The 13,310-nt window shown below is 34.0% G+C and overlaps 1 protein-coding gene across 1 annotated transcript; it reads right to left on the reverse strand.

Moving 5' to 3' along the window:
- LOC150095309 (astacin-like metalloprotease toxin 1) lies at positions 1 to 8,680 on the reverse strand. Its single transcript, XM_090410493.1, has 10 exons — positions 8,570 to 8,680; positions 8,251 to 8,283; positions 7,936 to 7,976; positions 7,726 to 7,801; positions 7,523 to 7,640; positions 7,115 to 7,290; positions 5,151 to 5,375; positions 4,611 to 4,745; positions 4,212 to 4,459; positions 1 to 178 (listed from the first exon to the last, which is right to left on the reverse strand). The coding sequence occupies exons 1-10, from the start codon at positions 8,640 to 8,642 to the stop codon at positions 74 to 76; spliced, it is 1,230 nt and encodes a 409-aa protein (XP_090266619.1). The 5' UTR covers positions 8,643 to 8,680; the 3' UTR covers positions 1 to 73.
- Positions 8,681 to 13,310: the final 4,630 nt, after the last annotated feature.

Consider the following 13,310-nt stretch of genomic DNA (forward strand, 5'->3'; position numbering starts at 1 on the left):
TTGGACATTAGCAGAAGATCAAGAAGGACTCATTCCGTCTTCAACTGAAAGACATATTCGATCAGCTACTGGGTCAGAATACTTCATTTGAAAACTCACACGGAGAGCCACTTATTCTTAGATTATCGATGGCGATTATTGAGTCAGTCCCATCTGCAGCAGAAGCCAAAAGTGTAAGCTGAAACACAAAGCAAAAACCAATTATGAGAAGAACTCGAAGTAACGTGTAATTATTGAAAAGTTTTCTTTTCAAAAATTTTGAAATTACAATGAAGAAAAGGAAGTAAGGATAGAAAATTTTGAAAACAAAGAAAGAACAGAATACGAAAATTCTGAAGATCAGAAAACCAAGGAAGAAGAACAGACACCAAATAAGAAGAACAAAAACCAAGGAAGAACAGAATAGGAAAATTTTAAAGAGCCAAGAAAGAACAGAATAGGAAAATTTTAAAGAGCCAAGAAAGAACAGAATAGGAAAATTTTAAAGATTCAAGGAAGAAAACAAAGGAAGATCATAATAGGAAAATTTCGAAGATAAGAAAACCAAGGAAGAACAAAATAGGAAGAATAAAAACAAGCAAGAACTGAAGAGGAGATGAATAAAAACCAAGAAAGTACAGAATAGGAAGCATAAAAACCAAGGATGAATAGAATTGGAAGATTAAAAGCCAAAGGAAGTACAGAATACGAAATCTTTGAAGATCAGAAAACCAAGGAAGAACAAAATAGGAAGAATAAAAGCCAAAGGAAGTACAGAATACGAAATCTTTGAAGATCAGAAAACCAAAGAAGAAAAAATAGGAAGAATAAAAACCAAGGAAGAACAAAATAGGAAGAATAAAAACCAAGGAGGAACAGAATAGGAAACATAAAAAACCAAGGAAGATCATAATAGGAAGCATAAAAACCAAGGAAGAACAAAATAGGAAGATTAAAAACAAGGAAGAACAAAAGAGGAAGACTAAAAAACAAGGAAGAATAAAATAGGAAGAATAAAATACCAAGGAGGAACAGAATAGGAAGCATAAAAACTAAGGAAGAACATAATAGGAAGCATGAAAACAAGGAAGAACAAAATAGGAATAATAAAAACCAAGAAAGTACAAAATAGGAAGATTAAAAAAACAAGGAAGAACATAATAGGAAGATTAAAAACCAAGAAAGAACAGAATAGGAAGATTAAAAAACCAAGGAAGAACAGAATAGGAAGATTAAAAACCAAGAAAGAACAAAATAGGAAGATTAAAAAACCAAGGAAGAACAGAATAGGAAGATTAAAAAACAAGGAAGAACAAAATAGGAAGATTAAAAACCAAGGAAGAACAGAATAGGAAGATTAAAAACCAAGAAAGAACAAAATAGGAAGATTAAAAAACCAAGGAAGAACAGAATAGGAAGATTAAAAAACAAGGAAGAACAAAATAGGAAGATTAAAAACCAAGGAAGAACAGAATAGGAAGATTAAAAACAAGGAAGAACAAAATAGGAAGATTAAAAACCAAGGAAGAACAGAATAGGAAGATTAAAAACAAGGAAGAATAAAAAACAAGGAAGAACAAAATAGGAAGAATGAAATACCAAGGAGGAACAGAATAGGAAGCATAAAAACTAAGGAAGAACATAATAGGAAGCATGAAAACAAGGAAGAACAAAATAGGAATAATAAAAACCAAGAAAGTACAAAATAGGAAGATTAAAAAAACAAGGAAGAACATAATAGGAAGATTAAAAACCAAGAAAGAACAAAATAGGAAGATTAAAAAACCAAGGAAGAACAGAATAGGAAGATTAAAAAACAAGGAAGAACATAATAGGAAGCATAAAAACCATGAATGAACAGAAGAGGAAGATTAAAAACTAAGGAAAAACAGAATTAAAAAATTTGAAGATCAGAAGACCAAGAAAGAAAAATAGAATAGTAAGATCAAAAACCAAGGGAAAAGAACAGAGTAGGAAGAACATAAACCAAGGAAGAACAGAATAGAAAAATTCAGAAAACTAAGGAAGAAGATAGCATAGGATGAACCAAATACTATGGAAGAACAGAATAGGAAAATTTTGAAGATCAGAAAACCAAGGAAGAAGAATAGCATAAGAAGAACAGAATAGGAAGAACAAAAACCAAAGAAGAACAGAATATGAAAAACAAAAACCACGGAAGAACAGAATGAGAAAATTTAGAAAACAGGAAACCAAGCAAGAAGAATGAAACCAAGGAAGAACAGAATATAAAAAATTTGAAGATCAGAAAACCAAGGAAGAAGAACAGAAGAGGAAAAATTTGAAAATCAGAAAGCCAAGGAATATGAACAGAATAGGAAAATTTTGAAGAACAGAAAACCAAGAAAGAAGAATAGCATAGGAAGAACAGAATAGGAAGAACAGAATACGAAGAACAAAAACCATGGAAGAACAGAATAGGAAAATTTTGAAGATCAGAAAACCAAGAAGAAGAACAGAATAGGAAAATTTTGATAATGAGAAAACCAGGGAAGAAGAATAGCATAGGACGAACAGAATAGGAACAACGAAAACCAAAGAAGAACAGAATAGGAAATTTTTGAAGATCAGAAAGCCAGGGAAGAAGATTAGAATAAGAAAATTTTGGAAATCAGAAAACCGAGCAAGAAGAATAGCACAGGAGAACAGAAACCAAAGAAGAACAGAATACAAAGAACGAAAACCATGGAAGAACAGAATAGGGAAATTTTGAAGACGAATAAACCAAGGAAGAAGAAGAGCAGCATAGGAAGAACAGAATAGGAAGAACAGAAACCAAAGAAGAACAGAATAGGAGAATTTTGAAGATCAGAAAAAAGAAGTAGAAGAACAGAATAGGAAAATTTTGAAAATCATAAAACAAAAGAAGACGAATAGCATAGGAAGATCAAAAACCAAAGAAGAACAGAATACAAAGAACGAAAACCATGGAAGAAAAAGTTTGAAGATGATTAAACCAAGAAAGAAGAATAGCATAGGAAGAATAGAATACGAAAAACAAGAACCATGAAAGAACAGAATAGGAAAATTTTGAAGAACAGAAAACTAAGGAAGAAGAACAAAAGCCAAGGAACAACAGAATAGGAAAATTTTGAAGATGATTAAACCAAGGAAGAAGAATGGCATAGGAAGAACAGAATAGGAAGAACAAAAACCAAAGAAGAACAGAATATGAAAAACAAAAACCACGGGAAGAACAGAATGGGAAAATTTTGAAAACGGAAAACCAAGCAAGAAGAATGAAACTAAGGAAGAACAGAATATAAAAAATTTGAAGATCAGAAAACCAAGGAATAAGAGAACAGCAAAATTTTGAAAATCAGAAAACCAAAGAAGAAGAATAGCATAGGAAGAACATAATGGAACATAATAACAAAAACCAAAGAAGAACAGAATACGAAAAACAAAAACCATGAAAGAACAGAACAGGAAAATTTTAAAATCAGAAAATCAAGGAATATCATCACAGGAAAAAAAAACGAAGGAATAACAGAATAGGAAAATTTTGAAGATCATCAGTGTGTTGAACACTGATCGTTATAGAATTAATAGCCACTCTCGCGTCGATCGCCAATGGAAACAGTAGATGACTAGAACAGATGTCATATACACACTGACAACCTTCTGGTCAGTTTCATGTTAAACATGGCAAAACCTGAACCATTAGAGTTGGTGATCGAAGTCCAAGATGAATTAAAATAGTACAGAAATGAAAATAAACTTGAATACGGAATCATTTGAAACAATACGAGAGTAATGATGATGATGATAATGATGATGGGACAGTCATAAATTTGATTTTTATTTCCGTTATTTAGAATAACAAATAATTATTATACTTGTAATATTTTATTTATTTATTCTAGCTCTTTACCAGTAGATATTAGCTTATCTGAGGTAGTAATTGAACTGCATTAATCAGAAAAATTACTCAATTCATTTTCGTTACTGAACGAGAGCAAACGGTAGTTGAAAAACAAAACTGTTCGATGCCGGTTTCCTATTTTTAACAAGAAACTGGAGTATCAAGACAAATAAAATTCAAAACTACAACCAACCACGACCGATAGAACTCATTGCTATGGATACGATTTTAACAAATACTAGTAGTTGATTCGTACACTGATTTACTGTTATTCTAATAGCACATTTTTAATAAAAAATATATTATCAACATATCGAAAGATTTACTTTATGCGTGGTTTGCCTACCTTAATGATTTCATCATCCATGACCAAGTCTACGGCTAAGGGCTGCCACTCATCGCCCACCATGTCAGAATAAAAAAGATCTTCGCCTGTTCCCCCGTTAAAGATTTCGAAATCTGTGTCGAAATCAGCGTGATAAAGATCAAAATATAAACATCCAATTCTCGGCCACTGATTTTGGAACCATGGGGATTCGGTAGCAGCCCTGACGCGCCTATTGAGATTTTTCGTTTCAATATACAGAACGTTCCCTAAAATAAAAAAAAACAAATTAAGTTTACAATCATTACACTCAGATATAATTGAAAACTGGAGCAAATGGATAAAGTTTGTTTGATCTAAGAAGAAGAAAGACGAACATTCAGTTCGTTTTGCAATGAGAAATAAACAAAAATATATCACCTGATCTGTCTCCAAGGGATTGCCATCCATAAGACCAATCAATCTTTCCGGTAGGATTAAATTCAAAGCCGCACTTGTCATTCTCAAAGTCACAAATGATATCAGGCATTGGGGATGGAGATGGACGGACTTCGTCTATAAATAGAAAGCTTGAAATATAGCGTGGAACTCTTGTCATTCTATATTAATAATCAACTACGTAAATGAATTATATGCTATTGCATCTGAAGGCATTTAAATAGAGATCGGTAGATATGAGATCTCTGACTTTATGAATCAATTCAAACGAAGGTAACCAAATGTTTAAAATCAGAGATATCGCAAGAAATCTTCAGAATTTTTGATAGCCTATAAAGGATTACATTTTGTAGGAATACATGACAACTTCCGTTTCGCCAATCAGAACCGGAAGTTCTCTTTAGGATAGCCAAAACAGAATTATATGTTATGAATTCTTACAGCGTGAAATTAATGTCTTATTTTTTTGATGAAAATGAAACTTAAATAAATCAAGCAGTCTTTAAGATGTAACATACTTACTAAAACACTGGTAAAGTTTGTTGACTCTTCTGATATCACTAGCACTCAATCCTGGTTTCCACAGAATGCTCACTAGTCGTCTGCCGCTTTTGGCATCCATCGTGTGCAATTTATCATCCTTGGAAAATGCCGTGTTGTCGTACAGCATCACAGAATCATAATCAAATTCTTCGCCTAGCAGGTTGTTGTTCCAAGGCTCTCTTTTCATGAAGTTATGTATTTGATCTGTAAAGAAAAGACAAACATAGCATTGTGTTATAAGATGAGAAGTGGATCTCTTCCAAGTCAATGCTGGTTAGCGATCTGCTATCAATGATTTTAATCATCAACCACTAATATTTCATTATCATAATCATAATCATAAACCACTGATATTTCTTCTGAACCTTTTATGAAACCACATAGAAAAGAAATTTTGCCGATTGGATATTTCACACCGAACTTACGAGGAGAAATCAAAAAGTAACGACAGTGAAGTGAAGAAAAGTGAAGAACCGGATATCACAATCTTTCTTTTGAGCACGCACACATCAGATTGCACATCTATAGACGAATGGAGAAAATCTCCTCGATTTAGAGAAGAATATTTAAACAGAACATCATCATCATCATCACCATCAAATTCCTGATAAGTGTACTCACAGAGTATGCGGAATGTCATGTTTCTAGTAAATAATGTTTTCTTTACTTTCTTCCAAATTTACAGTCTGTTATTTGTCAGTACTCCAATATTATTACAACTTATACGAGTATTTTGCTATACCACAGCGATTGTGACTGCGTCAATTTATCTAGATCTTGGTCTTCTGCTGTTTTGTTTACTGTCATATTTTCATCAATTACTTCTTTTCTAATTTTTCCTCTCCTATTCTGTGCAGGAGACCAAATAACCTGAAGGTAGCTACCCTTACATTTCTGAATGCTTATAATGTCCAAGTTCCATCCTTTCTTCCCGATATCTCAATTTTGGCGCTGTCATCTCTTTACTCCCCAAAGTTTACTCAGAACTCTTACATCTGCGGCGCTGTTTACTCTTCTATTAACTTTCATTTCAGATCCAGCTCTTGCATCCATAGGTCAAAATAGGTTAATGGTTAACACCATCTTGTGTACAGCTAATTTAGTGTTCCAACTAATTTCTCTCTTATTCCATATGAATTTATTCAATTGACTTCCTACCATACCAGCTTTGCTGATTCTGTTGTCTAATTCTATATTTAATTTACCATCTTCGCTAAAAATCGTATATAAGTAGCTGAAATGTTTTACTTGTTCCACAGGTTCTCTGTTTACAATGCAGTTGATATTTTCAATGCTTCTGCCTATTTTCATTGTCTTTGTCTTTTTATTGCTGACCTTCATACCATATCTGTTACAACAGTTATTCAATTTAGTCAGGGAATCTTGCAGACTTGTAGTGGATGTATTGAAGAGGGTAACATCATCTGCATAAAGAGCTGAGATTAACATTTTCAATTTAATATTAGGTTTAATACCCCTTTCTTTTATAAAGTGATCCTTATAGATAATGGATATGTACACCCATAGCTCAAACATGACTTAACAACAAATCATTTTCCTGTTCCTCCTTCAATTCTAAATGCTTACTTACGACTCAAATGTAGACTGTGTTGCTCCCTATAATGTCCGATTTACACCATAGAAATGTAGCGTTTTGAACAGGTTTCCTCTTGGTAGCTTGCCATATGCCTTTTGAAGATCTGCTAAATGTAATTACAGATCTCTGTTGAATTTCCATGAATTATCAGCTATTTATCTTATTGAAAATATGTTCCTGACAACTTCCATGTGACCTAAAGCAGACGTGTTCTTCTCCAAATGTCTTTTCCACAGTTTTTGGATAGCCATTTGGAGAATATATAAGAAGTGTACGTAATGATTGATTATGGGTCTGAGATAAGAGAAATTTAAAATAAATCATGGCGATTATTAAGGTGTCTTACCTGGTTCTACATTATCCCAATGAACTGTGAGATATTTGTCTCTGTCTGATCTGTTATGTTCGTGATCAAATCCTATTGCATGTCCTAATTCGTGGACCACCGTTTGAGCCCAGTAGCACCCATGAGTCAGAGATAGAACTTGTTCTCCTCCTTGCATTCCCAGAGGAGAGTTACACCTGGAAAGATAGCGAAACAAATATTCTTTGAATAACATTCGAAGTACGTGAATAAATTCACCCAGTTAATAACAGTTACTACTGTGGAGCTTATTGTTTCTTAAAGACTGATCTAATTGGACTTAAACTAACATTAAATCGTAAGTTAACTACTTAAATCCATTTCTGTATTAATATCGTTTGACATTACAAATACATGAACATGATTATTATAATAATTTAAAGTATTTACCCATCTACTGGCTTCATTACGATGTAGTTAACATCTGTCGCTACTTTTGGCCTAAATCTCAGGCACGTGTTGTTATGGTAATCTTCGATTCCTTCTATTATGATATTAGTGTATTCAGCTAAAAAAATAATTGATTATGTGGTCAATGTGAAATACATTATTCACATTTTATTTTACGAGAGTAAATAAATCTTCGTACTTACCAAGTGAGGGATCGATCACATAGGGAATTGTATGATTAGGCCAATATTTTACGAAATTCACAATGGCATTCCTGTCCTGTATAAGAAAATTTATTGCATTTCGATTAATTGTTGACCAGTTCATCAAATAAGAAAATATGTTTTTAATAAATTATTTTCTGAGTCAACTATAAAAAGACGTTTTATATTTAAATTAATATCTATACTTACTGCATGAGGATCGATACCGGAGATATCGCCTTCGAATAATTCTGTTAGAGAACAATATTATATTAGCAGTTTTTCTAGTAACGACAGAAATGGTTTTAATATTAGTAAGAGGAACGAAAGACAATGTACTGAAAAATCGTCTGCTATAGATAGAAACCACTTGTATCTCGAATCATATTCAACAATGAAAAAAATTGAACTGTAATGTTTGTATTATTGCATAACACAAAACGAATAAAAATACATCACATTGGGAGCAACAATATATGTAGGAAATGTGGATTATTCAGGAAAATGGACAGACTTTATACTCACTGGAATTTTTCATTGCAGAATGTAAACGAGCCACTGAAATATAAGAAATACTTGGATTACAATGAAATATTTTCAATATGCAAAACTGTTTAGTTATTATATAGTATCTTTATTACCTATAAAATTATTGAAAGATTATCTCCAAATATCCATTAAAAGTTGTAAATTAACTTATTTATTAGTTCATATACGTTAACTACTAAAAATTGTAGTTCAAACAACATAAATGAAAATGTTTTTATGCCTTTTCATTTATGTTTCTGCCTAACGATTTATTTCTTCAAAATAAATTAATTTGAAAAAGAAAATATCATCTTACCATCTTCCTTTGTAGGTATTCGGGTCGTGGTAACCAGAATTATCATCCATAAGATTGTCAACAGTTGCAACATCTTAATATGAACTCTCGTCAATACCAGGAAGGCAATTACGCATTCACAGTCTTTCCTTTAGCTGCAAGTGTTTGAAAATAGCTAAGGTTAAAGCAAGAGATAGGATATCTGTAAGGAACGCACGCACGCACGCACGCACACACACACGCACAGGCTCACCTGATGGTTTCTCACATTATAACTCCATTCTACGCAAGAGAATCTGCACTTTTATCTGATTGTGATAAAATCCAGCAGCTAATTTCACTTGGAATTGGGTTGCATCGATACGAAGATCAACGGGTTTTGAAAGTTGTTTAGGTTACATACGTGTAGGTCTGAAATAGTGGCGACTCATTAGTAGAGGCACAAGGACAGAGTGGTCTGAAATTATTAAATATTTTTCTTATTTCTATATTCAGTTAACAGAGTCAACAGTCAAAGAGTAACAAGAAATGTGACACAGAATATTGAAATCTTTGAATGGCAAATGAGTCCAATTTGGGTCTTATTCAAGGGCCTAGGAATCGACTGGATATCGTCGTAAAATGTGATGTCCTAAAAGTGCAGTTTTATGAATTTGAGATGGTGTTATATGAGAGGCTCACCTTTTTCATGTGTTTCATAAATGCTCCTGGTATTGCTCCTCCTAGCGATTCCATGCCAATTAGAATGGCTTTTTGCCCTTTTGTTCCAAAGTCGTTGAATTTCAATCTCCACTCTGTACAACACTACAGAAATCACTGCACATCAAATATTAATTGATATCCCCACTTAGAAATAATTCTAAAATATATTAAAGTATTTTAGAAACTCTTATTTTATATTTGACCATTTCTATTCAGTATTCATAGATGTAATACTTCATTTATACATGTCCAAAAAGAAACCGAACCTTTCGAAAATAGAAGAAACTAGTGGCGCCACCTGTTGTATCTTTTTGTTGACGAAAGCGACAAACTTCATCAGTGTTGTATCAACTGTTTATGACATTTGTTTCATTATAAGTCGAGTTATAGTGCCAAGAGTGACTGTGTGTTTAGACGAACGGTCTGTCGTCACGATATTCATGCCGTACGCGACGAATTCACGCTATCAATCGCTTCAAAACTTCGAGATGAAACTCAACATTGACCGTCTGGCCAGGCGGAAAGAATTCTTTGTGGATAATGCCCTTGGAATCGTAGAAAAAACAAATCAGTATTGTCTTTACTTTTGACTTCTCCAAGCGACTTTTTTTCGGATGCCCCTCTTCTGGTGGTCTGCACTCAGCAATTTGGCGCTTTGTTTCGGGCTCATACTCAAAACACCCTGTTTCGTCACCAGTAATGATCGTTTCAAGGAAGTTTGAGTCCTTACGAGCGGTTTTAATGAGGTCCTTGCAGTGTTCAATTCGATACATTTTTTGGTCGTCGGTCAACTTGTGGGGAACAAATCGCGAATTCAGTTTACAAGGGCGCAAACTCTCGGTCTAAATGTTGTGCACAATTGATTTTGGAATCCCAATTCATCGTCAATCAATCTCACGGACGATTTCGGTTTTCTTTGAAGAAATCACTCACTTTTTGGATGTTAACTTCGCTCAGTCCAGTTTTTGGACGGCCCGGCTTTTCGTCGTCCTCAAGCGTCTCACTTTGAATTCGCTTAAACCACTCGTAAACTCGAGTACGGGATAAGTATTCATCACCTTATGCTTTTTGAAGCATTTGATGGGTTTCGGTAGAACGTTTACTAAGTTTAACACAAAAGTCAATCGCAGCTCTCTGTTTGAAACTCATTTTCCGACCGTTCGTCAAAACACACTGTCACTCTTGGCACTATAACACGGCTTCTAATGAAAGAAATGTTATAAACAGTTGGCACAACACTAATGAAGGTTTCCTCATTCGATAACAAAAAGATACAACAGGTGGCGCCACTGGTTTCTTTTATTATTGAAAAGTTTGGTTTCTTTTCGGACAGAGGGTGTACTCCTCCGAAATCAATTATCTGTTTTTAAAACTGAAATAGTGTCTGAAGGGTTAAACTCTGGTCTCTACTGAAAAAAAAAAAAAAACTGCAAGTCCATGAAGAATTCTAGTCTAATACCAAAGGGGTCTGTGGTCATTTTATGTAAGTCGAATGCAACTAGAAAGCTAAGATTTTCGCCAAATAAATTAACTAACATCCGAAGTGTTCTTTGCAACGAAAACAATGTCAGAAATTGTATAAAAATATTAGCAGAATATTTTAAGCGCTTGTTAGTGAAGTCCAGTGGACAATGAAACTACAATGCCTCTTGATGGTTACGTAACATTGCAGGAAAAAAAAAAGAATTCAATAGTTCAGTCTTAAGGACGATGCCATTTGGTATGGAAAAAATTGGGACAATTTCCATCTCGAATGCAAAGAACTTCTATATTTCTTTTCTTTCTTATTTTTTAGAAGTTGAGTTAGCTTATTTAACACGAAGGCAGCTAAGATTTTTTTTCTGATCGTTTTTTTTTATCCCTCAAAACAAGATGTGACCCAAACGTATACACATAAGTGAAGCACACAGGAAGTTTGTGCTTCCTGTGTGCAAGAGGAAGTTCTGCTGCACACAGAACTTCCTGCTGCACACACGGAAGTTCTGTGTGCAGCAGAATTTCCTATGTGCAGCAGTTGCTGCTGCACATAGGAAGTTCTGTTTGTCCATACAAGCCTTCTCAGATGACGAACTCCTTGACAGACGTGTATTAGGACCACTGTTACGCCTCTTAGACAATCAGTGTAGGTTATTTTTACACTGATTAAACATCCAGGATATCTCACCTTTTGAAAAACCAGTTAGCTCTGCTGTTTTCAAAATTGTGGCTCCAGACAGATGGGCAAACTCCTGAAAATCCTTTATTTATTTATTTTTTCAATCGTGATCAACGCTGTTGACGATTATCGAGCAGCAGCATTCTTAAATAGTTGGATAAAAACACGTGACGATGTATGTGACCAAGTCAGTTGTATATACACTACGTAAGTGACGTTTGTATACATCTACATGAAGGTTTCTAATTCAGGTGGCTTCTAATGTTTCCATATAGGCACTCGCATGCCTGTATGGAAACATGATATTATCTAACGATCTGTAATTGAAGGCTGGTATGTGTGGTACTGTCATAATGTGCATATCAAAATGTTACATCGTTTCAAATTTCTATTGACAGTTTTCATCTAATTAATGTATTATCTGTTAAGACTCCAACGTTTTCCGATCTTACATTTCTGTCTTTTAAGGCAAGTTTTATTGCATCAATCCATCTACATCTTGGTCTTCCTCTGAGTCTTTTTCCTGCTAACCTGGCTTGCTAATCCTTTCTCTCCCCTGTTTAAGTGAAGTACCAGATGCGATTAACTCTTCTCAGACATTCTTGAATGCTTAACTATATCTAGTTCATCCTTATCTAATATCCCCATTTTAATGTGATAATGCCATTGATGTCATTGTTAACTCCACTAATTTTTTCCCAGAAATCCCACATCCGTAGTTTCCAGACTTTGATCAACTATTTTATTTGTAACCTAACTCTCAGATTCGTACATTACAGTTAGTTTTGAATACTATCCTGTAGAGTGCTAATTTAGTGTTTGAACAAATCACTCTCTTATTCCATATAAATTTATTCAGCTAACTCCCACCAATACCAGCTTTGCTTATTCTGTTGTCTATTTTTCAAATTTAATCTGTCATCTTCACGAAAAATTATGCACAAATAACTGAAATGTGTTACTTGTTCTGTTGGATCTCCATTCATAATGTAGGTGACGTTCTCAGTGTTTATACTTATTTTCATAGTTTTGACTTTTCGAAACTGCAAGTTTTCGTGGCAGATTTGTTAAACATTGTTCATTAACTGAAAATGAGTTAAGATCATCCGAAGAGCTCTAGTGTCTTGATTCGTGTAATTTCCTGCAGGGGCGGCTCGTGCATAGGCACTGCGGGACTGCAGCACCCCCAATTTTTCTCGCTATATAAATATATTTATTAATTTATTTATATTTGCTTGTAATATTTAATTTTATCATCGACAATCCTATACAATTCTCTCATTTTGTATAAAAAATAATAAAAATCAATCTTGTAGCACTTAGCAGGGCGGCTAAGAACGCTAGCATCACTGTGTTTACCACAGTGTAATATTGCTTCGCGCGCAGGCATATGCACGTCATAGTGAGATGCGAGCTATTAGCGTAATGCAGCACTGTCCGTCGCGCAGTTCCACTGTTGTTTATATACAGTTTACGCCAGTAGTAGAGTGTTCGTAGTGCTTATCGTGTTTACTCCGTCTCTTTAAATATTTGGACATTACAATTAAAGGATTTAATTGTAATGTCCAAAAATTGTAAATCGATTCCTTTAATTACAATTAAAGGAATGGATTTTATTTTTAAGTAATTTTGAATTATACTGAACGGTATAATTTTATCGATAATAAACAATATTTTTTCATGTTTACTTTTTTTTAATTTTTATCATAATTTTGATATTTTATCCAAACACGTATACACTATATTTTGAAAGTTGCACCCCCCCACACACACACAATTTCAAGCCACGAGCGACCATTGATTTCTTGATTTGGATTCTGTCGGAGGCATGCATGATGAGATGTCCAGGTGTGGAAAACGAAATCATAGCAAAAACTTACTCGTCCAAAATCTTGGTATCGACTA

The sequence above is a fragment of the Typopeltis vanoorti genome, chromosome 20 (assembly GCF_054136105.1).
Source record: "Typopeltis vanoorti isolate ZY-2024b chromosome 20, IOZ_Tvanoo_1.0, whole genome shotgun sequence".
NCBI classification, from domain to species: domain Eukaryota; kingdom Metazoa; phylum Arthropoda; class Arachnida; order Uropygi; family Thelyphonidae; genus Typopeltis; species Typopeltis vanoorti.